This window comes from Cibotium barometz, chromosome 11, assembly GCF_041138505.1.
Source record: "Cibotium barometz isolate CiBa-2024 chromosome 11, ASM4113850v1, whole genome shotgun sequence".
NCBI classification, from domain to species: Eukaryota; Viridiplantae; Streptophyta; class Polypodiopsida; order Cyatheales; family Cibotiaceae; genus Cibotium; species Cibotium barometz.
This window is the reverse complement of record NC_141056.1, coordinates 49,366,345-49,393,954: the sequence shown is the minus strand read 5'-3', so window position 1 is coordinate 49,393,954 and position 27,610 is coordinate 49,366,345. Positions and strand designations below refer to the sequence as shown.

Below are 27,610 nucleotides of genomic sequence, written 5' to 3'. Positions count from 1 at the left end.
GGGGATACATTAATTTATATCTCGTGTGAGGAGCATCTAGATCCACAATCATCTCCCCAGGTACCTCCATCAAATCACCATGAATCTCTCTAACATCCCTTGATTCTTTCAATCATCCAATATAGCCCTAGGACATCATCAAAACAAGAACATATCATCTACTAGTAGCTACCCTTTTACATTCACCTCTCTGGGCTCAAAATTTGAAGATTCTAAGTAGAAATGACTCATTTAATAAAATCATTGATTTTTATACCATAAAAACTCATAAATTTATCTATTACATGGCATTTCTTTATTAGTGAAGATGGGTATGTTACATCCCCTCCCTTAAAGAAATTGAGATGTCCTCATCTCGTCACATGAATTGGGGATAATCCTTTAAGAGTGTAGCTTCATCTTCCCAAGTTGCATCCTCTTCAGGGTAATCTTTCCACTGTACTAGATGTTCTACAAGAGTTCTATTTCGGAGTTGCCTTTCCCTAGAATCAATGATGCTACTGGGCTATAATTCAAGGACTCCTTGAGTAGGGATTACAACTTTTCATCATAAAGAATATGATCGAGACTGGGTACATAAGGTTTTAACAAACTTACATGAAATACGTTGTGGACTTTGATATGGGTTGGGAGTTGGATTTTATAGGCACTTTTACCTAGACACTTGATAACTATATAGGGACCACAATACCTAGGGCTGAGCTTCTTATATTTCCCAAGTGATAGAGAACTTTTTTTGGGTCACACTCATAGAAGAACTTTGTCTCCTTCCTTGAAGATCCTCTCAGACCTCTTGGTGTCAGCATAATGCTTTTGTCGATCTTGGGTAGCTTTAATATCCTTTTGGATTGCCTTGGTTTGTTTCTCCATCTCTTCGAGCATTTTCTTAGATGCCTCAACTCTTATGGTTAGATCAGAGAAATTTAGAGGACACAAGCATTCTTGCCCATAGAGTGCTTTGAATGGTGACATTCCTATGCTCTGATGATAAGATGCATTGTAGGTAAATTCTACTAGAGGAAGGTATTGAATCCACCTTCTTGGTTCCCGTCCACAATATGCTCTGAGAATGTCTTCAATTACTTGATTGACTCTCTTAGTCTCTAGCCATCGGTCTCTGGATGATAAACTATGCTAAAGCAAAGTTGAGTTCCTAGGGCTTGAAATAAGGACTGCCAGAACTTTGAAGTGAAGTCAGAATCCTAGTCACTTACTATCCTTTTTGGGAGACTATGAAGTTTGAGAACTTCCTTGATGAATATTCGAGCAACATCAGAAGCTTTGAAGGTCTTCTTTGCTGGTATAAGGTGAGCTACTTTGGTAAGTAAGTCCACTACTACCAGAATGGAGTCATATCCTCCTTGAACAATGGGGAGACTTGTGACAAAATCCATACTAATGCACTCCCACTTCATTTGGGGAATATCCAAGGGTTGAAGTTTCCCAAGCATCTTGACCCTTTCAGCTTTGATCCTTTGGCATGAGAGACATTGCTTCAAGTACTGAAGGACATCATTTTTCAAGCTTGCCCAATGAAATCTCCTTCTTACGGCATTTAATGTTTTTGCATAGCCTCCTGGGTGTCCTGCCATCAGGACTATCATGAGCTTCATGGAGGATTAGTTTCTTTAAAGCAGGATCCTTAGGGATACATAGCCTGTGATTGAAGTAGAGGCTTCCTTCATGAGTTGAGTATCCCTTGATTAGACTCTTCTCTTTCTCTGAATTTCTCCCTTCTTCTACTAACTTCATCATCCTCTGATAATCTAGATCATGAGATGAGACTTCTTCCACCTTGACTAGTATGGGATTATTTGGCATTGAAATTGCACTTAAGAAAGATTTGCGGTTAAGTGCATCTACTACCACATTATCTTTCCCAGGGTGGAATTTGATGTCGAAGTCGTATTCTTGTAGAATTTCAATCCATCTCCTTTGCCGCATGTTGAGGTTAGGCTGGGTGAAGATCCACTTCAGACTTTGTCCCACAAGAGATAATGTCTCCATAATTTGAGGCAATGAACAACTGCTAAGAGCTCCAAATCATGGGTGGCATAATTTGCTTCATATTACTTCATATTGCTTCAGCTTGCAGGAAGTATAAGCGACTGATCTTCCTTCTTGGCCTAAGACACCACCAAGTGCTAGACTACTGGCATCAGTAAAACCACTTCAAATTCCTTGGTGAAATCAGGAAGTTTCAGGACTGAGGCAGAAGTAATAATAACCTTGAGCTGATCAAAACTGTTTTGATGGATTGGTAGAGCCACACTATTTTGCAATCCTTCTTAAGAAGATCCGTCAAAGGTGCAGCTACCAAGGCATAATCTTTGATAAAAATCCTATACCATCCCGTGATTCCCAGAAACCCACGAACTTCACGAACTGATTTAGGAGGTGGCCACTCCAGAATATCTTTGACCTTGGCGGGGTCTACTGAAATGCCATCTTTGGAAACGATGAACCCAAGATACTCAATTTGATGAGTAAAGAAGGTACATTTGCTCTTCTTGGCATAGAGTTTGTGTCTGCGCAATAATTGCAGAACTCTATGCACATGCTCCTCATGCTCTTCCATTGATTTGGAGTAGATTAACATGTCATAAAAAAAAACAAGCACAAATTCATCCAAGTAAGGATGGAATATATCTTGCATTAGGCGGTTGAAGGTTGCAGGAGCATTGGTTAACCCGAATGACATTACAGTAAACTCATAGTGGCCATAACGGGTATTGAAGGCTATCTTGGGTATATCTACTTCCTTGACTTTGATCTGATAGTAACCAGACCTCAAATCTATTTTTGAGAAGACTTTGGCCCCATGAAGCCTATCAAGAAGTTCGTCGATGTGAGGGATAGGATACTTATTCTTGACAGTGACTTGATTTAGCCCTCGATAATCTATGCAGAGGGGGAGAGTTCCGTCCTTCTTTTTTTGGAAAAGAACAGGTGCCCCCAAGGAGAGCTACTGGGGCATACGAATCCTTGCTCAATGAGTTGGGAAAGTTGCTCTTTAAGTTCAATGGCTTCAGGAAGGGACATTTTATAGGGCATTTTTGAGACGGATTGAGCTCTAGGGATCACCTCGATTTCATGTGATCGACTTCTCGAGGAGGTGGTAGCCTTGTAAGCTTGTCAGGGAAGATGTCAGAGAATTCTTGGAGCCAATTCACGGGGAAAGGTACGGTGTCGGTTTAACAGGGAAAGGAGTGGTACGCATGTACCTTATCTGGTCAGGGGCAGCATGGGTGTCCACGTAGCAGTACGTGTGGACCACACAGTGGGCGGTCGTCCTTTGGTTCTTATACAGCCATCGTACGGGCACCTCGGTAAGTGTGTACGGTCTAAATTTTTGGGACGGGGTTCCCAAATTTGGGGCACCGACCTCGATTTGCGTGTCGGATCGCTCGGGGGTAAATTTTTTTTTGTTCGGGATATTCTCCTGGTCGTTGGGGTGTAGACCATTCATCAATCGGACGCCCGGTCGTGCATTTATTAAGGTTTAAAGGTCGTCGCTTTTTAAGTAAAAATGATTAAAATTTACGTATAAGCTTGATCCAGTGTCCATTTTGGATGCTATAGAATCCTATATTAGGGTAAAATCGCACGCAGATTCTAAATTTGGACTCAGAATTTGAAGGTTCTAAGTAGAAATGACTCATTTAATAAAATCATTGATTTTTATACCATAAAAACTCATAAATTTATCTATTACATGGACATTTCTTTATTAGTGAAGATGGGTATGCTACATCTTTCTATTGTTGGACATTCTGGCCAGCCTCACACATGAGCACTACACTTAGCTTTCAGCATTGGATTTCGGTATCCGCCAAGTTTTGCTATTTCAACTACTATTGCTAATGCTGTCTGAGTATCAGCATTCCTTTCGGCATTGGACTTTGGAGTCCATCAACCTATTTTTCCTGGTCAGCCCATTAAGTTGCATCCATTAGCTTGGCATGGTCAATAGATTAGTCTTTGGTTTTTCTCATCACTTTAGCATTCAACTTTAGCTTCAATTTTACTTGATGATTGATTAGCCATTCAGCTTCTTCCATCGGTATTTCCCTGTTAATAATTGAACCTTTGACTTCTAGCTTTCGGCATCGGACTTTCTTGTCCAACAGCTATTTCACTCGGCTTTGCCTAGTCAGTCGTTTAGCATTTGGCTTTCCTCATTTAGCCATTCTGTTTCAAGCATTCCGCATTAAAGCATTCGTCTTTAGCATTCAGCCATTGTCATTTGGCTTCAACATTCAGCCATTGTCATTTGGCTTCAGCATTCAGCCACCATTGTCATTTGGCTTCAGCATTCAGCCATTGTCATTTGGCTTCAGCATTCAGCCACCATTGTCATTTGGCTTCAGGCATTTTGCATTAAAGCATTTAGCTTTAGCATTCAACCATTGTCATTTAGCTTCAGGCTTTCCATATTTTATCCTTTTGGCATTTGATTATGGCCTCCGTGTCAATAGCTTAGCAATCAGCTTTCAACGCTTAGCGTTCAGCATTCAACATTCAGCATTCAACTCATCAATGTTCAACATTTGATTTTAGCTTCTACATCAGCAATAGCAGACAATTGTCAGTCCTTCCTACTATATTAGCATTCAACAGTTGGTCGTCAGGATTACTCCATTGACCATGTTTATCTTCTTGGCTAGGTTTACTCATCAGTAGTAAATCGCTTTTCTACTTTGGTACTCTACTTTTGGCATCTGGATTTCGGATATCTGAAGCCTTCAACATTCGGCATTCGACTTTCAGCTTTCGTCGGTTGATTCAGTCAGTCGATTCATTTGACTTCCAGCTTTTGTCAGTTGATTCAGTGAGTCGATTGATTCAGTTAGTCGATTCATTTGACTTTTAGCTGATTCAGTCAGCCAATTTAGCATCTGTCCATCAGCAGAGCGGATTCAGATTCTGTCCATTTGAATCTAGGTCAGCATCAGATCTGTTGATTCCATGTCAGCTTTTGACCTATTGATGCCACATCATCTTTTAACCTCATGCTGACCTATTGATGCCATGTCAGCTTCCTACCTACTAACCTACTGACTCCACATCAGCTTTTGACCTTCTGATGCCACGTTAGCTCTGATGACCTGCTGACTCCACATCAATAGATTTTGACCTAAAGATTTTACAACCGCATGCAGCTTTTGACCTGTAGAGACTGATGATTCTGTTATGTGTCACTTGCCTTGGTTACCCTAAATTCACCTCTCTTATGTGGTTACCGTGTCAATTTAGGGTTCAGGAGTTGCCACCTATGCAGCTCCCACACAAGCTCCTGACATTGCAGACCGATTAAAGAGGGGAATGCTTCTCACACGCATGATTGTCAATTGTTGGTTTATCTAATGTAGAATTTCATGATGCTACTATGCTTGTATGTTAGCCACACTGGGGTTAAAATTATTTTGAAGTGCGGTTACGCTCCATGTAATTCATTTTTATGTAAATTACACTAAACACTTCATGTAAAAGATATATGGGATGACCGAGCTTATGACTTGTGTAATGCCGAGCCATGAGCATAACCGTAGATGTGCACAGAGCTAGAAGAACCAATTTTGGGCCCACAATTGTAGAATGGGTGGCCAGCCATTGTAAAAAGAGAGCTCATGTATATAAGCGACTTATGAAATATGAAAAGGTGCAATCCCATTATCACAGTTGAGTTTCCCTCTCTCCCTCTCTCTCTCTCTCTCTCTCTCTCTCACACACACACACACACACACACACACACTCACTCACCCTCTTGTGGCTATGGTGGTAAGCTTGTGTGCATCCATGCTTGCTTGCTTGATTGTGTGTGTGTGTGCATGTAGATGAGGTTCTCATTTCTTGCCTCTTCTTTCTCTACTTGCTCTCTCTCTTTCTCATCTTCACTCTTGTACACATGAAGGTATTGATTGAGTAGGAGTTGAGCTCTCCATAGATACTTCTTTAATTTTTCCTCACCTAGCTTGTGGAAAGCTCCACTTGAATGACACAAGTGGTGGTGGAGTGAGTTCCTAGTAGCCATACATCGAGGATTTAACCCTCATTAGGGTTGGCTAAATGCTAGTTCTTGAACTAATCCTTGTAATGTCTTCTTTCTCTTCTCTTCTCTTCTCTTCTCTTCTCTTCTCTCTCTCTCTCTCTCTCTCTCTCTCGTGCAAGGAAGCATGTTCATTTTGGTGAACATCTTTGGTGTCACTACCGGGGATTGCATTTAGCTTAGGGTCCTCCACATCCTATCCTATAGCTAGATTCTTGATTTGCCCAGTTGGAATGCAAATCCACTGGTAGGAGTATGTTTGAGATGTAGGTTTGATTGGTTTGATAGCTTCATAGATGTATGGCCATACCTGAGCCCAAAAAAGAAAAAAGAAAAAAAGAAAAACTTGTCTAGAGCTTGATCTTGTACGGTCATGACACATTCATGCACCTACGTTCAGGGAAATTGGTGCAAAACAATCCTTTGTTTGATGACATTGAGCCATTAAATGCACAATCACTTGTGAGATCTAATCCTTTGGTCAACACAGAGCGGAGCCAAACAGTGTTAGTCCTTGATAGCACCAACAAAAGTAAAGAGAATCCAAGCACACGATGCACTGCCCCTAACCGAGGCAAGAGGATCGGCTACCTAGTGCATGGACAAACCACCGATTTTCTAGCAAGATCCATGATCTCCTACACATTTGCAAAGAAGCTTCACTTTGAGACTAAGAAAATTTATCATGGGAAACACTCAATCAAAAGAGCCTCATCCAGGGACTCAAGCATGGAACGTTAGCCAGAGAGAACCATTTGCTAGACCCTAGACCAAAGGTAGAGCAAAGTTCTAATAACCTAGTCTAGACTAATCCAACAGTCGGAAGAGCCATGCCATTGGAAAAACAATTGGCAGATTCATACCCTGATCGTAGGTGAGCACCAAACCTAGGTCAGAAGCCAACTCACCAAGGTCCAGGGATCTCTTACCAAAGAGAACAAGCCCACCCAAAATATTTCAACCCACACATGGCATAAATGTACAACCACTACCTGCCTCGTGGAGTATATCCCAGATACCAAGTGGATCCCTATGAAGCACATGCTGGAGGCAAGGGCCACAGATGGGATACTATCCTCCAGGCCTAGCTCCCCTAGCTATCATGCCCCAACTTGCACCAGCTCTAGCCTTGGTAGGATTTATACTAGAAATGTTGAGGAAAGCCATGGAAATAGGATGGGGGTAGCTTCAGGAATTGCTTCACAAGCACTGACTTGGTGCAAGGGCCTAGATAGGACAGCAATAAACTAGCCCACATCTCCAATATGATCACTAAGTTTAATGGGGCTGGAGACCCCATACCTCATCTGGACATGTTCAACCAGACTTGTGAGGCATTTGGCCATGTGGATGATTAGGCTAAGGCGAGTGCCTTTGGTCTCACCCTAGATGGAAAAGCAAGAAAATGGTTTTAATCACTAAAAGTGGAAGACAAGGCGACCTTTGATGCCTTGAAAGAGGCTTTAAAAGTGGGATATTTAAGACAAGGAACTTGATGGAGTCCAATCGAACAATTACACAATGTAAGACAAAAGGATGGAGTATCCATTTTGGACTACATCAATCGGGTGAGATATCTCCACTCTCACTATGATGATAGAGACAAGTTCTCTGATGAGACTGATCGCATGATTCCTAGAGGGCCTTGAAGATATAGCCTTGCACAACTCCCTGTACGCTCTAGCCCACACTTCCTTTGAGCAATGTTGCGAGAGTGCCATGGATTTTGAGGATAATTTCAAGGGAACTTGTTCTTGAGAATTACACGAGGGCACTTTTGAAGCTTCCTTCAAAACTACGAGCATAAAATATGAAGGAAAGGGAAAAGAGTCCTCTTTAAGACCCTAAGTGGAGCAGTTAGCAGTTGCACTAATGCAGCAAATGATCCAACACTGGAGAAGAGGCCAAGGTCATGAGTGACCAAGTTGGGTAACCCCATCTTTACCCAAAGAGAGAACTGGTATGGTGCTCGATTTGTCGAGATAACCACACTAGTACGGAGTGTCCATGTTTGAGACCCTAACCCACTCTCTATTGTGCTTATTGCCAAAGGTGGGGCAATCACAAAACCTCCGATTATTACCACCAGAGAGCTGCTCAAGCAAGGGCTCTACCCTAGGCCTTACCACCAAACCCTAGACAACAACTAGCCTTGCCAGCCCTATCGCAACACAATGCATTTGTAAGATTCCTCCCTAGCCTCTCAAGATGTCCAGTTTCTTCCCCTGTAATCAATCCCCTTTTCAGAAATATAAAAGATCTTGTTTTTGAGAGAAAATATTCTAGAGAGAGGTAATTTAGTTTTTAGATATCTTTGGATGGAAAAATATCTCTTCGTATTAAAATAAACTCCCCCGAAACAGAAGTTTAAAAAGAAATTCCTAAGGTGCATTAGAAATAAATTATAATGTGCACAAAAGACCTTAGCCTAAGGGTCAAGATTTTTTAGAAATTTTGGATTAAGGTTCCTATGGACCAATAAGATTAATCCAAATGTAGGGAGGAGATAAAATGAAGAATAAAAGAACCCCCCTCCCCCCAAAATGAGTAAACGCTCACATAAGATGAAGAGTGGACTAAGGACCAAAGAAAACAATTAAAAAACTGAATTTTGACACCTCAGAGTGGGGATCTCCGCTCATGAAGTAGGTGGACTAAGGACCAAAGAAAACAATTAAAAAACTGAATTTTGACACCTCAGAGTAGGGATCTCCGCTCATGAAGTAGGTGCCTTTTCTCATCATTACCCCCAATTTTAAATCAATAAAATGAGATATTTTCATCTCTCATGTTTCAAAACTAGATCCAAAAAGTAAGCTGAACTGACCCAAAAATGGTCAAAAATTGACCAAACTGATCTGAAAAATTCTAGAACCAGTTTGCTTGGTTTGAGGCTCACTTTTTCCTATAAATAGAAGCCTCTCCCTTTGTAAAAGCTTAATGGTGTTTATGCAATGTTACTCTACTCTTGTCTTGAGCCATCTACATTGAATTTCTTAATAATTCAATTGTTTTTGGCCTAATCCTCTCCAAAGTGAATTGGTGGCCTAATCCTCTGCAAAGTGAATTGGTGGCCACTCTTGCTTCAAACAATAGTAGAATCCTCAATCCCTCAAGCCAAAGGAGAGCTTATAAGCTCCATGTAAGCTAATTTTCTTGCTTATTTACAAATTTTAAATCTATGGTTTTCTTGATTTTTATGTTTTACAGTTGATTGAATTAAATTCAAATGCTATGCCTTTGAGGAAAAGGCCCACCCCTTCTCTTCTTTACATTCCAGCCTTTCTTAATCTTAGAAAGATTAACTAAGGGATTAATTAAACTCTTCTTATTGTTTACTCTCTTGAATTTAGAAAATTGTGTAGATTAGAGTTCTGTGAATCTAATTTGGGTTAATTTAAGTTAAATAAAGAATGATAAAAATGAGAAATGGTCAGCCATACAAAGGAGGTTATGGCAAAATTTTCCAGAATTATGTGGAAAAGAAAGTTTGTTTTTATGTTATTCCAAAAGAGTAATTCCCACCATTTTTGCATCTAAAAGAAATATTCTAATTACTCCATGTACATATTCATCTATGAATATGCATGGATATCACTGATATTAATTATTAAAATTGATTTCTATGCATAGAAAGATGCATAAAGGAAATTTTTTTATTATTAAAGTTTTATTCTCATCAAATTTGATTTTTATGCATAGAAAGATGCATAAAGGAATTTTTCTATTATAAAAGTGTTATTCTCATTTAATTTGATTTTTATGTATAGAAAGATGCATAAAGGAATTTTTTATTATAAAAGTGTTATTCTTATTAAATTTGATTTTTATGCATAGAAAGATGCATAAAGGATTTTTTTTAATTATAAAAGTGTTGTTCTCATTAAATTTGATTTTTATGCATAGAAAGATGTATAAAGGAATTTTTTTATAAAAGTGTTATTCTCATTAAATTTGATTTTTATGCATATAGAAAGATGCATAAAGGAAATTTTTTTATTATAAAAGTGTTATTCTCATTAAATTTGATTTTTATGCATAGAAAGATGCATAAAGGAATTTTTTTAAATTATAAAAGTGTTATTCTCATTAAATTTGATTTTTATGCATAGAAAGATGCATAAAGGAGTTTTTATATTATAAAAGTGTTATTCTTATTAAATTTTATTTTTATGTATAAATAGATGCATAAAGAAATTCTTTTTATTTTAAAAGTGTTATTCCTATTAAATTTGATTTTATGCATAAATGGATGCATAAAAGGATTTTTTAAAAAAATGTTATTCCCATTGAACTTGATTTTTATGCATAAATTAGATGCATAAAGAATTTTTATATAAAAATTAGAATTTTCTTAAATTCTATGAGTATTTGATAAATGAATAATTAAATACTCTAAGAGAGAAACTTCTATCGTTTTATATTCACACGGATTGTAAAAAGAAAATCTATCGAGATCGAAATATTCAGATAAATGATTAATTTATTTCTCATTGGAATTCATAACTAAATTAGAAATGAGTTAAGTGAATATTCAAAGAAAGAAATTTGGTAAAATAGTAACTGAATTATCAAACCTTTTTGAGAAAGATAGTTCAAGAAAAATCTTATCAGACTCAAAACTTGAATTAGACTATGACCAAGACCAAACTCTTTCGTCAGTTTTGAGGAAAGAAGATGTGACCAGTTTAGAAAAATACACTCAAAACTCCTGCCAAATCTGAAACTAAGTTTGAGACCCTTCAAATTGATCTGAGGTCAAGGTTATAGAATTTGAGAAATTTTGGTATGAAATTCAGAATTTCGTTCAAGAAGTTTTGGGGATACTGATTCAAGAAATACTCCTTGTATTCAAAAGAAATACTCCTTGTATTCAAAAGAAAATCAAACTGAAAACTTGCATAGAAACCCTATTTTCTTAAAGGACTATCTTATGCCAGAATGCTAGAGGGAGAATTTGGTATATGTTTTTCTAAGGGAAGTTCGGCTGCAAACAGCTAGCGGGGAGTGTTCAAAAAGTACGGCTCACGCGACAAAGCCTGCTCAGGTCTTGACCAGCCTCGGTATGGTTAAAAAATGGTGTGCTTCTGGTACGATGGGCGAGGGCCGATGAAGCGGTCCCTGAGTGAAGTGCCAGGATACCTAAGGAGGATCCTGGAGGGTTCTGACCAGGCGTTCTAACCAGGCGATGCACGGGCTCGCGGTGCCTAGGACACCCATGTGTATGTCGTGGAAGATACGTATGATGGACGAAATGATTATTGTAATTTGTTATTGGATCTCGTTGTTTACTGACCAACTAGTCTCAATGGAGAGTCCAGAGTGATACTATTTTTTGAGAAACAAGGGACTGGATGGAATTTTTGAGTTAAGACATCTGTAACCAATAACTGTTTGTCAATGGATTATTTTATATGTTAAAGTTTTAAAGAGGAGTGTGTACGTATCTGTATTCGAAAGCAAAAGTTAAGAAAGGCATTCAATTATGGGTGGGTGAGTAATTGTCTGGTTCTACCGATTCCAGTGGTTGGGTGGTGGCTAACCCATGGGCCGGATGGGGTTAGGCTGGAATCAGTGGAGTTTTAATAATTAAATTGAAATAATAGGAATACGCTTAGAATTCGAGTAGCTAAATAAAACCTTGAAGAATTTCTCAAATGAGTAGATCATCGATTGTGCCTGATTTCGGTTAGGAAAAAAGCGTTGATTTCCTCACATGATTAGATCAAAGGCTGTGGTGCCTGATTTCGGTTAGGAAAAAGCGTTGATTTCTTCAAATTAAGTCAGTGATAGTTTTCTTTCTATCTGGTTTAATCAGGTGAAGGATAGTTTAATCTCTTGAACCCGTTAGAAAATTCGTTTAAGAAAATCAAAAAGGTGGAATCGTCCCCGTTTTTCGGGCAAGGCAAATTTTCCCGGTTTCGGTTTCGGAATGACCACTAGATTAGTCTTGTGTCCAGACATTCGAGGGCGAGGCCCCAAGTGGGAAACCCTGCCCCACGCAAGAGGAAGCTACTTCCGCTGCTACTAGAGCAACCAGGAATCCGGTGCACGGAGGGGGCAGAGGGGTCTCATAGCATCTCAACTAGGCCATGAAGTGGCCTTGAGAGGAATTCTAAGGGTGCTTGAGGTACCCTTACCACCCCCATTTCTTCCGCCGCAACCACCATTACCTCGAGTGTTCCCTGTTCTCACCAGTTAACCCTTAACAAAGATATTTGAAGAAGGTGAGGAGGGAGAAGCCATTAACAGTACCACCTTTGAACCTATTGAGGTAGGCAGTCCACCCTCATAGATCCTGTCATTAACGGGATGGAGTGTGAGCACATGTACCCCGTGTACCTAGCAGCCCTAACCCCGTGGGGACAAGACTTGAATAATATGTCTAAACAAACACCTATGCAATGCTATCATTGTGTAGGAACTCATCAAATAGTTGAGTATCCGATTAAGAAATGGATGGCTAGTGCTCTTATGAGTAATTTTGGCTTAACTTCTTTATGCACAAGATGTGGGATAGACCATATATACAAGGATTGTCTGAGAATGGGTACACTTGGAAAGGGAACTGAAGCAAAAACTAGCACCAACCTTAACTAGCTGATTGTACGAGATGGCTTCATACACATTGTACCTCTATATAGGATTACTACAATGCAAAATAGTAGGAGAGTCGTAGCTCATGCTGCTACCAAAGTGTCTAAAATGCAAAACCAGGAGACCCCATGACGTGCAAGGAGTTAATCTCCTAAAGAATTCCCTGAACAAGCATGCACAACTAGGCACTCACGAAAGAAAATTGCCACAAAGATCGGCAAAGGGGATATCCATGTGGTCATAAAGAGTGGGTTCAATGAGGTGACAACCACCAATGTGTCATCTTCCTCATCTAATGAGGAGAAGATGCTACCATCATCCCCTCAAGTACGACGCCAAATAGATCCCAAGAGGCTACCCCAAAAGTCAGCCAAATATACAAATCCCATTGAAGAGAAGGAAAGGCTAAAGGCTGCTTAGGAGATGGTTAGGAAGTGTTAAACTCAATTGGAGGAGACACCTCAAGCAACACATGCTGTGAAGGTTCCCCTTTGTCAAACTTACAACCAACTAAGGAAAACTAAGAGCTTGACAGAGGTCTTGTAACCAAGCACTTCCTGAGACACTTCCTTGAAAGATATAACCAAAAGCCATGGGAGCCCTGCACCAGGTAGACCCTGTTGCTGAGTATCTCAAAAATGTGAGGGAAGATCACCCAAAAAGAACTAACATAGAAGCTCATTTCTCGGTAGCCTACACCCTGAAGAGCCTAAGCATAAATAGGGATAATCTGATTCAAGGACCCACACCCACCATTCCAAGAGACATTGCAGGTCTTTCCTCCTTCCTCTCTTCACAAGTTTAGATTCCCATTCCAAGAGACATTGCAGGTCTTTCCTCTCTTCACAAGTTTAGATTCCCATTGGAACCTTACTTCAAGGAACCATGAGTCTATGGAAAGATTTGAAAGATTGGATGGAAGGACTGCTTTGAGTAGGAATGGAAGAACGATGGAACTAGGGAGTTTCAACGAGACGGATAAGGATGGATTCATAGAACCAAATGGAATCAGCGACGTTCCCATAGTCTGATTAAACAAGCTAGGGTGGTACTTTGAAGGAGATGAACATAATGCAGCACTACTCTTAACGTTGATGACCTTCAAGTCACCACCATCCTAGATGGTGGGGCCGGAGTAAGCATTGTTACCAAGCTGGGAAAAGTGGGGGAAACCTCCCATGGATGACCTTGCGTTAATTATGAAACTTGCTGACGGAGCCACTGCGAGTGAAGCCCATAGATCTTATGTACGATTTGAGGGGATTAAGCTTCTCAGAACCAACTTCTGACACACCTTTGTGGGGTGATGAACTTTGGCTAACATCTTGTTTCTTACAATTTCATCCTGGGACATCCCTTCATAAGAGAAACCAAAATGATCCATGACTAGGACAATGATCATATCTACAGTCTAAAGAAAGAAACCTACTCACTTGGAAGATCCATCCTATGAGTGGGAGACCCTTTGCAAAGGATTCAATATAGATCCACGACAGTCCATTTGTGTCAAACATGCCACAAATGTTGGATGAGGAATGAGATAATGTGGAATTTGCATCCCTCGCAAAGCCGCCGAAAGACTCTAAGAACTGGATGCATATCCTTGCTACCCTGGACATACTTCCAAAATGCATGGACGTACTTCCAAAATGCATGGACACCAGATTTGCCATAGCTAATGGGTTGGAAATCACATCCCTCTAGATGCTAGCATCACATGCATGCTCAATGCTAAAAGCCATGAACCAGAGAGGAAAGATTGTTATACAAGAAAACCACCCTTGTAAAACTTATAAATCCAACGGCTTCATAGGAAAAGAGGGATCTTGTCGATAGAGTTGAAAGAACATTGACTGAGATACGTCAAAGCTGTTGACACACATTCCTACTTCTACCAAGTCTGGCAAAGGATCTCGATGAGTTTCTCATTTTGGTTAACACCATAACCACAAAACTGGAAGAAACATCCGATTCTGATCCCGAACCACACAAGCTTTTCCGCTCTGTGTGCAAAGCACGAAACAAAAAACTGGTGCTAGCTCAAAAAGAAGCCAAAAAGCTAATGGAGAAAGAAAGTACTAAAGCTGAGGAGACTAAACAAGTCCTAAACACTTTAGGACCTACAAGGTAGGAGACCATTTTGTACAATACGAGAAGGCCCAAAGAACCTATGATGGGAAGCCTGGAACATCTTATGATGGTCTAGCCAAGGTCAAAGAAATTAACCTAGCAAGCCCACGGAACAATCCAAAACCCATCTACATAGGGGAAGACCTCTTTGGGGAAGAAGAGAAAGACCTTATTGCTCCTCTCACATAATTCCAAGATTGCTTTGCATGGAAGTATATGGATATAAAGGGTGTGCCTCCCAAAGTGGTCAAACACACCATTCCCATGGTTGAGGAAACAAGACTGGTAAAGCAGAGAGCCTACCTTATGAACCCCAAATACTCCAAGATGGCTGTGAAGAAATCAAACAACTTATAAATGTCGGATTCATCTACAAGATAGAGCGCACAAAATGAGTCTCACCCATAGTGATAGTGCCCAAAATTAATGGTAAAGTGAGAGTGTGCATAGACATCAAAAAGGTCAATGCCACCACAATACGAGACCACTATCCATTGCCCTTCACAAACATGTGCTCAAGTGGGTCACAAGAAAGGAAGCCTATAGCTTCCTTGACTGGTATTTTGGTTATAAATCAGGTGCTAAATTAACCTAAAAGACATACATAAAATGTCTTTCGCCACCGCCGAATGGGGCACATATGTATATCGAGTCATGCCTTTTGGGCTGACCAATGCCCCAAGCACATTCCAATGCCTAATATGCATAGCCTATAAGGAATATATGTGAAAACTCCTCGCATGTCTGGTGTTTGAGGAAAGTTTTAGAGAGATGCTGCCTTTACAAGATCTCTCTCAACCCTCTAAAATGCCAATTCTGGGTTAGGCATGGGGTGATCCTAGGACAAATTGTCTTAGAATATGGAATCTCCACCATTGATGATAGCAAGGTATAACTCATTCTTGAGCTGCCAGTTCCGACCAACTTCAAAGAAGCCCAACGATTCATGGGACATGTTGGTTATTACCGACGTATCATCTTCATGTATCCTGACATTGCTTGTCCCCTTTATGGACTCCTTGTGATTTTTGAGTGGACAGAGGTGTGCCAACAAGCATATGACACCCTAAAAAAGGCACTAGCAAGCTCTCCCATCTTGAGATCCCCCAATTGGGAAATCATATTCCATGTCCACATAGATGCCTCTGCCTTCGCAATTGATTGTGGTGCTGGCTCAACCCAAGAAACACAATAGGGATTTCCCTACTAGCTTTGCTAGTCACCAATTAAATGAACCAGAACAAAACTATACCACCACGAAAAGTCAGGGGTTGGCCATGGTCTATATAGCCAAGAAGTTTTGCCATTGCCTTTTGGTGACCAAATTCATTTTCTTTGTAGACCATCAAGCTCTTTTCTATCTAGTAAACAAACCTTGTACCGTTGGTGGCAGAATCAGTAGATGGCTCCTAATTCTACTAGAATTTGACTTTACCATCACGGTATAAAAAGGCTCATAACATGTATTGGCCGACCATATGTCGTGCATTCTGAATGGAGAGCCATCGGTGGGTGTGATGATGACCTACTAGATGCCTTGTTTCCAGCTATGTTTGATTCTTGAGTGGGGAGAAGAATTTGCACATTTCCTAGCTAATGGCCCATCCACCAAAGCACCAATCAACAAGGACTCAGCAAGGCACATCATAAAAAAAGCTACCACCTATGCTGATTATTGCAAGGTAACTCTACAAGAAAGGAAAAGACAGAATCATGAGACAATGTATCCGTGATGAATATGTCTCTATTTTGGAGCAAGCCCACCTTGGAATCATATGAGGACACTTTGCAGAGCAGATATCACTACTCAGAAAATCCTACTAGCAGGATTGTGGTGGCCCACCTTATTTGGCAAACGTTGCTGAATATGTCAAACGATGCGATGAATGCCAATAGGTAGCCATTCCATACAATAAGGACATAATGACCCTAAACCCTGTCATGACCTTACATCCATTTGAGAAATGCGGTATCAATTTTGTGGGGCCCATTAGTCTATTACACAAAATGGGTCAAAGCTAGGGCCACCAGAAAAGCCGATTCAAGGTCTACGACAAAATTCCTTTATGAGTGCATGATCACTCGCTTTGGGTGCCCTCTTGAGCTAGTGAGTCACAATGGAACACACTTCATTAATGAAGTTATACAATTCTTGTTACAAGAGTTCTTGGTCACACACTGAAAATCCTCTCCTCCCTACTACCCCCAAGCTAATGGCCAAGCTAAAAGCATAAATAAGACCCTATGCGCTATCCTGACCAAAACTCTACAGGCAAAATCGAAATGTTATCGGCTACACTCTGGGCTTAATACATTACATATAAAGTGGCCATTAAGATGACACCCTTTAGCTTAACCTATGGCACTAAAAGCAGTTATGCCCATGGAATTCTTGTTGCTAAGCTTAAGAGTGGTTGTACGAGAAAAAATCACTGGGAATGTTCTGAGTGCAAACCACCTGACGTACCATGAAGAGCATGAAATTGTGAGGACAAGTAGAATACTTTGCCAACATCACTTGTTGATAATCTCTTGCAATACTTGAGCATCCCATTGTTACCATCTCTCACATACTAAATAAATGAGGGCAAGTCTTTGAAAGTTGGTGGGTATCGCGTAGAAGGGTCCACTGGGTATAGATTTCCATCAACCCCCACAGATCCACATTCGTGTGATCACCTTGTCTCCGTGCAATCTTCTCTTGTTCTGTGAGATGTCCCTTACCCAAAGATGCATATTCAAACATGCAAATCCACCTTACGTCGTTTGCGATGGCACATTCACATCATTGGTGATTTCATGCAAGGCCATGATTCTACATAGGTGACAAGTCGCACAACCGAACGAGCTCCAAGTGGAGAAAAGAACTAATAGACTAAGTAATGTTGGATTAACGGCTCTATGTTGATGTTAATCCATGAAAGCATAGTAGAGAGAGTGTGACAATGGCATAAAAGCACAATATAGAGAGAGAGTGTGTGACAATGGCATGAAAGCACAATATAGAGAAAGAGAGAGAGAGGGAGAGATAGAAAGTGAGTATCCAGGCCATAAGCTCACAGTAGAGAGAGAGAGAGAGAGAGAGAGAGAGAGAGAGAGAGAGAGAGAGAGAGAGAGGGAGTTGATAGTATAGAGAGGGACTATGTGTATGTAGGCCATCAGCTCATTTGCTTTGTAGCACTCCACACTACCGTCCGGTTTACATTTAAGATTATAAACCCATTTCGTGCCAACGGCCTTCTTGCCATGAGGCAAATTAGACAACTCCCAAGTATCATTTTTGAGTAAAGCATTATATTTAGATTACATAGCACTCATCCATTGTTTTGATTCCTTTGCTTCATCAAAGGAGATAGGCTCCTCTTCATTACATAAACTAGTAATAAGAGCATGACCAACATCAACATGAGATGCGTGATGAGAACATATTATATGTGTGAGGGAAAAAGAGACCAAAGGACCAAATATATAAAAGATCAGAGTAAAACACACAACATGCAATGGTGATGTGAATATAAAGGATGAAGTCCAGTACCGGAGCTCTATGTGAGACTCTGAATAAGCAGAAAGAGCTACTATCCCATAAAACACAATTAGCAGAGCTAGAGTGACCCTGATGAAAGCGTTGATATAAGCCTGATGCAAGACAACCTGATTAGATGATGAAGTCAGCCTGATGTAGGCGATGTAACTATTGTTGAGGAGGTGTATCTCCAGATGGTGTCACGCTAATGGCACACTCTTTAGCCTCTAGGCATTTTTGGGATTTATAGCATTCATTTCCATTTTTTCCTATTTACACATTTTTGGGTGGAGGAACTTTTCTAGAGATCCGTTCATCTTGTGCCTATATATATGAGGCATTGTAGTTCATTTCTAATCAAGTTGGCTAGTGGTTCATTGGATGAGTTCTTGAGTACATTGTCTCTTCTCTCATCTCTTCTTTCTCACAGTTTTTTGGCGAAAGCAAGAGGGGAGCCTCATATTTATATGAGGTTTTTGGTCGGCCAGCATGGGAGTCAGCCAACATAGAAGTTGGTCCTTTTTGGGCTAGGTAAATACTTGATTTAGGTATATTTTCACACACCCCCTCTCAGACCAAAAAGGGATCATGAGAGAAGATGAGGGGGAAAATATTTGGTTGCCTCGAAGATGAGGATTTTTGTGATTGACCAGAGTATAGGCATTTGGGTTTTGAGAAGTACTGGAAGAATGCCACAATGCAAGAGGTTTTCACATGCATGAATGCCCATTTTTGGGTTTTCCTTCATACATGCGCCCCAAACACACAAAACAGAATGCTGTGCATAGGGTGCAGGATGGAAAAAAAATGCAATGCAGTGGGTTTTCACAGGAGCCGTGCCCTCATGGGGTTTTCACTGACTCATGTGCCCGATAAAAAAATGGTAAAAAATGCAGGGAGAGGCAGATCCCCCTCTCAATGAGCAGAGGGTGATGGTGGACCGATGCCAATCCGATTGCGAAGACGCTCGAGAATGGGGTGGTTGATGGAATTTGTAAGGATGTCTGCTTGTGGTTGTCTGCCGTGGAAATATACTGGAGTCGGATGGTACCAAGCTCAACATGTTCCCTGTTAAAGTGAAAATGGACACCCACATGCTTGGTACAGTTAGAAAAAATAGGGTTGCCAGCAAGGGCAATCGCACTCTGACTGTCAACCAAGATGGTAGAGGCGGTGTCAATGGGAACGCATGGGAACGCACATGTCAGAAAGATGTTGATGAAGATACATAACCTCAGTGGTGGCATTATAGAGGGCCCGGTATTTAGCCTTTGCTCTGATGAAGAACCTGCAAAACGACAACGATGTCCTGCTTTTTGCTAGACCAAGAGAAAGGGGCAGATCCGAGGGAGAACAAATAACTGCCATGAGAACGTCAGGAATCGAGATCACCAGCCCAGTCGGAGTTCGTGTAACCAGGCAAGGTGATCTCGCGACTATAGTGAAGTCCATACAAATAGGTACCTGCGAACAACCCTCATCGCTGAACCAATGTGGCTCCTTGGGAGCATTGAAATACTGACTTAAAATGGATGTGCAATATAGGAGATATCAGGACGAGACTTTGTGAGCCAAATAAGTTTCCCAACCACTTATCGGTAGGCTTGCTCTTCATGTGGAGGTGAGTCCACTTCCTTTGACAGTTTAATGGTGGGATCCAATGGAGTGGCCACAGGAATAGCACCATCAAGAAAATAGGAAGTAATGAGTTGTAGATAGTATTTCTGTTGAGACACAAAAATACCATTAGGATTGATGTTGGATCACCTCCATGCCAAGGAAATATGAGAGAAGACTGAGTAGCCTCCCAATGGTTGGCTGATGACTTCAGGAGGAGGTACTAGAGAAGGGTGGGGTTTTGGTTCAAGGCCCTTTACTAGGTTCCAGGAACCTTGGGAAGTTAGGAGATGTAGCCACTGCTATGAGCCTGATGTAGGCAATGAATTCCAATAGGCGGCCTAACCAACAATAGTTAACACTACGAATGAACTTGCTGTAGACGGCGACAGTAATGATGTGAGCCGTCCGTGTCTTGTTGACCCCAGTAGGAGATGGCGATGCACTCTATGATGTGCAGTCCACGAGGTAGCCAACCCACGCTGAAACGCAGAAAGGGAAAAATGCCCAGCGCCAAGACCACATAGGTTGATGGTTTTTTGGCGAAAGCAAGAGGGGAGCCTCATATTCATATGAGGTTTTTGGTCGGCCAGCATCGAAGTCGGCCCTTTTTGGGCTGGGTAAATACCTGATTTAGGTATATTTTCACACAATATGTGTTCTACAGGCAAAGCCATACCCCATCAGTACCCCACAAAAATACATTTAACAGCCTTATCGTCAAGCTTGCTATGAATTTTCTTAGGCACAAGTATATAAGCAAGATAACCAAAAATGTGTAAGTGAGCCACAGAGGGCTTTCTACCATTCCAAGCTTCAAAAGGCGTAATTGTATGCAAAGCCTTTGTAGGACACCTGTTCAAAACATATGTTATGCATGTGACTGCTTCTAGCCAAAAACCATGAGGTAATGAGAGACCTGTTTTTGTGTTCAGCTATACTATTTTGCTTTGGTGTATAGGGCACAATACATTGGTGTTTTATCACTATGTAGAAGCTATAATTTTTGGATAGCTCTAGTTGAACCATCTTTGGGAAACATTTTCCACTACATTTTTCCAAGAATACAACCCTCACACATATTTGATAGGGGGCTTCAAGATGTGGCAGCTCAAATGCCATGTCATGCTTATGTAAACATAGTAAACTACCAAAGTTCAAGTGACCAAAGCATGGATGCCACAACTTAGCATCACCCTGTCTTTGTGGCAAAAACTGTACATACATCATGCTTTTGTCTTTCATGTGCATCTAGCATGTAAAAGTCATGAGACAAAGTACCAAAAGAATTGCATTGCCAATCACTGCGACATGAACAATACATCTATCATCCACAAACTAAACTACTTAGCTAGTCTTAATAATGGTAGAGATAGATAACAAGTTCTTCTTAATCCCTGACACATATAATACATCTAAGAGTGTGATTGTTCCACCATTTGTAGCATTGAGAATAATTTTACCAACTTCTTTTACATGATTTGAGGAGTTGTTTGCACATGTGATAGTATTTCCATGTAGAGCAGATTCAAGTAATGATCGTTCAAACTATGATGAGAAGTAATGTGATTACTAGCACCACTGTCCAAATACTAGACATGTACATCTGTAACGTCCAAGCGTACATCCTTATGCGAAGAGTCAAAATTGCATTGCATAATAAAGCCCAATCATCATGTGCATAGTTTGTGGATTTGTTGTTTTTTACAGTAGACGTTGATGCATCAGAAGCTATACTTAAGTCTTTCTTTTTCCAAGTAGTAGTCATGCATGATTGAATGTGAGGAATGATACTTCTCTTGACTAACAAAGCAAGCAACACATGTGCTTGCACATCCCTTTCATCCCACTTTTTTTGTTCCTATGTGTAGGAGGTATGCTATCCTCTGGTAACGTACACGTGAAACTGAGTCCGTGTTTGCAGGTGTCTCTTCTACATCATGTTCATTAGAGGAACCATGACATTTCTCAGTACCAACCACAACATTCCATAGCCCTTTGGCTACCAATGCATGCCACATCATATAGGACCATAATAAGTACTTGGTCTCGTCAAGTAAATAAAAACCATTACTAAAATGTAGCTATGTATTAATCTTATTCTTGTGAGGGTAACTAGAAACATAAGACTACTCTTTTAAGAATTCAACTATTCAACAACCAAGACTCCACAAAGAGCTACTAAGAAATTTAAGGATGAATTTAGCAAGGAGAAGGAGATATAAACCTAAGATTCATTTGTATATACACTACATATGTATTCATTTGTAGTTATCAAGAGGATAGATATTATGCATGTCGTGTTTGAGAGTGTGAGAGCTTTTTTTAGTACTACCTAGTTTGACTCACAACGCGCTCTCTTTTTCATAGGTGATATAAATTACAAACATTAATGTGGAAACCAATTTGCCTTTCCCTTCTTTGATGAAGCAAGGCATCAAGAGATCCTAGTTTTTTCTCATAACTATTTCTCATGATATTGAGTAACCAATTTTAAGTCTAGAGAAAATAGATTTTGGAGAAATAAAAGAATTTACACTCAAATTTCAAGTTTTGGTGGAGGAAAGGAGATTGAGATGGCTTCAAGATCACTATGAGACATTCACTACTTTGATGATTATTTACCGACGTTTTAAAGTAGATAGTTGTATTGTGGGAGAAAAAGGTATGGGGATCAAAGATTTTGGGGAAAAAAGTTACAAGTGTCAAGTATAAGCATCGAGGGGACTGACACACTTATACCAATGCTTCATATATCAATGTTGTTAAAATTTAAAATCCAAAACCTACTATTATTTCACATTTCTATTGTGAAAGCTTTGCCACCTAGTTTTAGAGAGAACTCTCTACTCTCTTGCTCTCCCCCTCCCCTCTCCCTCTTTCTCTCTCCCCTCTCTCTCTCTCTTTATTATTCCTCTACTACTCCACTCCGGAGATCTTCCATATTTCTCCTATATATTTGTAGGGTGAGTACTTTCTTACCCAATTATTTTTTTTAAATCTCATTTTTGGCTTGTGATTTTGGATTTTTTGCAAGCTACGGTTCCACTCTAACATCCTCTATCTCTCTCTAATAGATCTGTGGGGTGAGTATTTTCTTACTCTTCTCTTTTTTTTCTCTCTATATTTTTATGTTTTTTATTTTATTTTTCTAATATTTAGCTTGTGATTTTGGCTATTTTGCAGGCTAGGGTTCCACTCCTCTACTCCATCCCAAATCCTATAATTATATTCTCTCCATAGATTTGTGGGGTAAGGTCCTTATCTTTTACTCTCATTTTGTTCTCTCTCCCCCCTCCCTAATCCACAAAAATTCATCATTAATTTTGGGATTTTTTAACAAGCTAGGGTTTTAAAGACTTCAATAGAAGCTACTCCAACAAAAAATTTTTCCTTTTTTAAAGGTTGAAAATCTCATGGTTTTACAATTTTGTTTTTGCATAGCGCCCTCGAGCACCTTGGTAATTTTATAAAGTATTTTTCCATTTTTTAAACGATTATCCTTGCATAAATTGCTATGCATAAAAGAACATGTGTTAGGCTAAGTAATGGCTCTATGCAACAAGTGAGGAAGGTTTTGAAGATGAGATCTTCATGGCCTTTCTCACTTTCTTCTTACACGGCTCATAGTGCATGCTCAATGTAGTAAGCTACAAAACTTGTCATGATCATTTGTGTACTCTTCCTTTGCCTCTTCTTGTTCCTATTAAGATAATTTTTGGATGATTGAGCCCACTATAGGAAATTACAAAAGACCACTAAAAAGATAATTTTTGGATGATTGAGCCCACTATAGGAAATTACAAAAGACCACTAAAGTGAAGATCACTAAAAAGATTTATACATAAGGATCTTTTGATGCAAGAGAGCTATGTATGTATAAAGAGACCATAAGATGCTATGCATATAGAGAACTCTCAAGCATGCTTCTCTATTATGCTCTCTCATGAATAGATAGCTCTCAAGTATGCATCTAAGAGATGAATATGAGAGTCTTCGATGCATGCTTCTCTCTTATGAATAGAGAGCTCTCAAGCATGCTTCTCTTTTTTTCTCTCTCTTATAAATAGAGATCTCTCAAGCATACACCTAAGAGTCTTGTGTATAGAATCTATGCATAAAGGCTATGCCTAATTAGAGATGCTACGTTACTATAGTTTATTGAGGCTCCACTTTTTGCATTCATATTACTAGGTTTATTGAGGCTAAGAGATGTTACCATGGTTTATTGAGGCTCCATGTTTTTGCATTCACTTGTCCATGGGTTTTCCTTACATGTGCATTAAGCAGTGTTAAACCCCAACTCTAAAAATAAAAACAAAATCTATATACGGCTTATGTATAAAGCTTTAAGCATAACTTTACTCATGCGTAAGCCTTGTGCATAAAATCTATATATAAGAGATGCTACATTACTATGGTTTATTGAGGCTCCATGTTTTTGCATTCACGTTTCCATGTTAAAAACCAAAATAAACATAAGGCTATACATAAGGCTTATGTATATATCCTTATGCAAAAAGCTTTAAGCATAACTTTACGCATGCATAAGCGACGATGCAAAGGCTTATACGCGCATAGACTGCATACATGAAGTGATGCATAAGATGCAAGCATAAGGCTTATGCATGGCCCTATACACACATGGCTAGGATTATGCATGCATAGCTAATCTTATGCATAAGGCGGCTCGCTCTTTGTATTATAGTAAAATAATGTCATATTCGCAGCAATGGGAAGCTGCATGGATCCACCTTGAAGGAGTAGGGCCCTCTCATCTCGTAAGTGCTTATTTTCTAAGTATGTTTAACTTGTATTGGTAGAATCAAAACTATTTCAATAGAGTTGGTATAGCCATTGGGATAAGTGTTGATCTTCACTGCATATATCAATGATTATACTGACGCTTATACCATCGATGATTCTATATAGACGTTTATCCCGACGTCTATACCAAAGATGGGTAATTTTTCTAAGTAGGTATAGTCAAAAAAAAAAAGCTTTGATATAAGGTTGATTCCTTATAGTGGATGTCCTTAAAATGAAAAAAAAAAAATGTGTGCAAGGTTTTTTCTATAGCCCACCGGCTACATATCCCACGACCTCTAATGTTGTCTCCTTCATAGGAGCATGGGCTAGAGTATATTGCTTTGAATCCTGATGGAATATATATGGTCCCTAAACCACTCACATCAGATGTCATCAATAAAGAAAAATTCTTTCAATCTATGTTTAGATTCTTCATGCTTTTTTTGAAAGGCACCTCAGCTCTGCTTCATTGGATCCTTCTTGATGCTAGTGTTTCTACATTGTTGTTAAGATGTGCTTATATGACGCAAACTCTCATGGTTTCATGCTTCTTTTGAAAGGCACCTTAGCTTTTCTTCATTGGCTCCTTCTTGGTGATTGTGTTTCTTCATTCTTGTTAAGATATGGCTATATGACACAATACCTTCATGCATCATGGCTTGAGATTGTTGGATGCAGACCGATTACTTTACATGGCACTCATTCTCTTGGGTATTAACCAAGCAAAAGCTAGCACGCATTTGGAAGGGTGGTTGAACAAAAGAAAATACCGAAGGTCTTTGTAAGGGTGGCACCTCTTGAAGAAAATATTATATTAGAAGTTTCACAAGCTTTGGAAGCTTCTTAGGAGCATTTAGGTGCATGAAGAGGAGTCAGCCTCATAAGTGACATGCCACAACTCATTATAGTTATAGTTCATATCATTGTTCGAAATTCGGTAAGACTCTTTCCAACTTTGGGTTTATAGGATTCATAGTTTGATTATGATAAGACACTTTGGGTTTATAGGGTCTATAGTTTGATTATGATAAGAAGACAACTCAAACAGGGATACCTTCTAAAAGAAGAGCATCTTTGTGCAATTCATGGAAACACACGGTCGTTCTCACTCCAACAGAGGCTAGCATGCAGAAGTCGTGGTACATAAAAATCACAGACTCTGGTCGAAAAGGATGTCATTATGTCAAAACATGACATATTTATTGATCATGAAAGAGTGTGATTAACCAAGTAATGATCATCACAGTATTATAAGATACATGATTGATCATGAAAGAGTGTGATTAACCAAGTAATAATCATTACAATACAGTATTATAAGATACATGATTGTAGATTAATCAGGATCATGAGCGGAGGGTTACGATGATGGAAAGTTTACCTTGTGTAGTAAATTGCTGCATTATGCTGACCCGGGCATGTACAGCTTGTTTTTGCATTTGCATCTCCAGGCCTCTGGGTAATACTCCATCAGCCCTATGCGTTTGCGGCCGGGCTGGATGGGCACGTGAACCGGCTCGCAAGGTGTGCAGCTCCCACATCTCATTACGCAGCTTGGTGGCATTGATCCTAGCCTCGACAATAATACCCTTCGTTTACTGTATATCCTCTCAATGCTATCTGATTTCCCCTGCAATATTAATCACGTCTTAATACCTTGCCTTTTCCCAAATTACAAAGCCTAGTCTTATTAAACTATGTATTCTTCTGAAGTTAATCAACCAACAATTATCAAATTACTCCAAATCCTTCTCATTCATTACTTACTCCAAATATAGGTCCACCACCTTACTTATAGGCCAGGCAGCAGATAATTATGATGATATAATCTTCTTTTTAAAAGAATGAAATAAGTGCAGTTTAATGCTACAAATTCTTACCTTATAGGATTCAAATCCCTGAAGAGCAAGGCCTTGTGTTGGTTGGTTTGAAGGCGAGGATGCTTGTGACACATAATTTGGTTGCACTATATGAGGATGGTCTAAGGATTCGTTGAGTAATTGTGGGTTCTCCATTTGACAACCTGCAAGAAAATAGTGGACATTAAGTTTTTATGCTAATTAGCTACAACTGTTTAGTGGGGAAATACAAATTGCCAATATACGATAGCATTTATGTTAATTACTTCTCTTGTTTAGTGGGGAAATATATATGCAACATAATATTACTTGCTTTCTAAACTTGCAACCCTAAATCAGAGCCTTACACATCCCTGCTACTGTGCCGAACATAATAGGGCAGAATCATGAGAAGGAATAATATGGAAAGGTCGCACTTACCAGCAAGGACAGGCGTAGCATTTGCCGTATTCAGACATGAGAGTATGAAGGTGCAGCTGGTGAGTAAGAAGGCCAGAGCAAAGCAAGCCAAGGAATTGCTGAAAAGGTGTTTAGGGAGCTCCATGCTTTGTTCAAGTTGTCTCCTTAGGTGAGGAGAAGTGAGCCTCCAGCCATGGCAGCCTACAAGTCGTAGCTACCTTACTCTCTCACGGGATCATGAAGCTGCAAGGCAGTTCGCAAAGTCAGCTGATTAATGATTGCAACACTAAGTAACTGACCTACTAGGGCGCCTTGTGATCAAGAAGCTTGGTTATCCATGGTAGCTAGAGTACGGCTAAGGTAAAGTGTGAGATGGAGAACTAGGGATAGAAGCTAAGCTAGTATTATTATCATGAGCAAGAAGAACAAGTTAAGTTGATGCTAGAGAATAGCATGTGAGAGAAAACACACACACCCTCTCTCTCTCTCTCTCTCTTCCCCCCACTTGGTTGGGGGGATCACACACACGTGACACACTCTCTCTCTCCCCCTCTCTCCACTTGGCATCCCCCTAAAGCACCCCAACGGAACGGAATGTACCCTCCAAAATCTTATCATTGGGAAGCG

At 39.9% G+C, this 27,610-nt stretch overlaps 1 protein-coding gene across 2 annotated transcripts; it reads right to left on the bottom strand.

Moving 5' to 3' along the window:
• Window positions 1-27,338, bottom strand: LOC147634280 (uncharacterized). 2 transcript variants are annotated; one of them, XM_086804569.1, is made up of 4 exons: window positions 27,005-27,338; window positions 26,606-26,748; window positions 26,107-26,355; window positions 1-127 (listed from the first exon to the last, which is right to left on the bottom strand). In XM_086804569.1, exons 1-3 carry the CDS (start codon window positions 27,126-27,128, stop codon window positions 26,128-26,130), a joined length of 495 nt encoding a protein of 164 aa, XP_086660695.1. In that variant the 5' UTR covers window positions 27,129-27,338; the 3' UTR covers window positions 1-127; window positions 26,107-26,127. The 2 variants fall into 2 exon arrangements, with proteins under 2 accessions (XP_086660695.1, XP_086660694.1); XM_086804568.1 differs by lacking the exon at window positions 1-127 and having other exon boundaries at window positions 26,025-26,355.
• Between the last annotated feature and the right edge of the window lie 272 nt (window positions 27,339-27,610).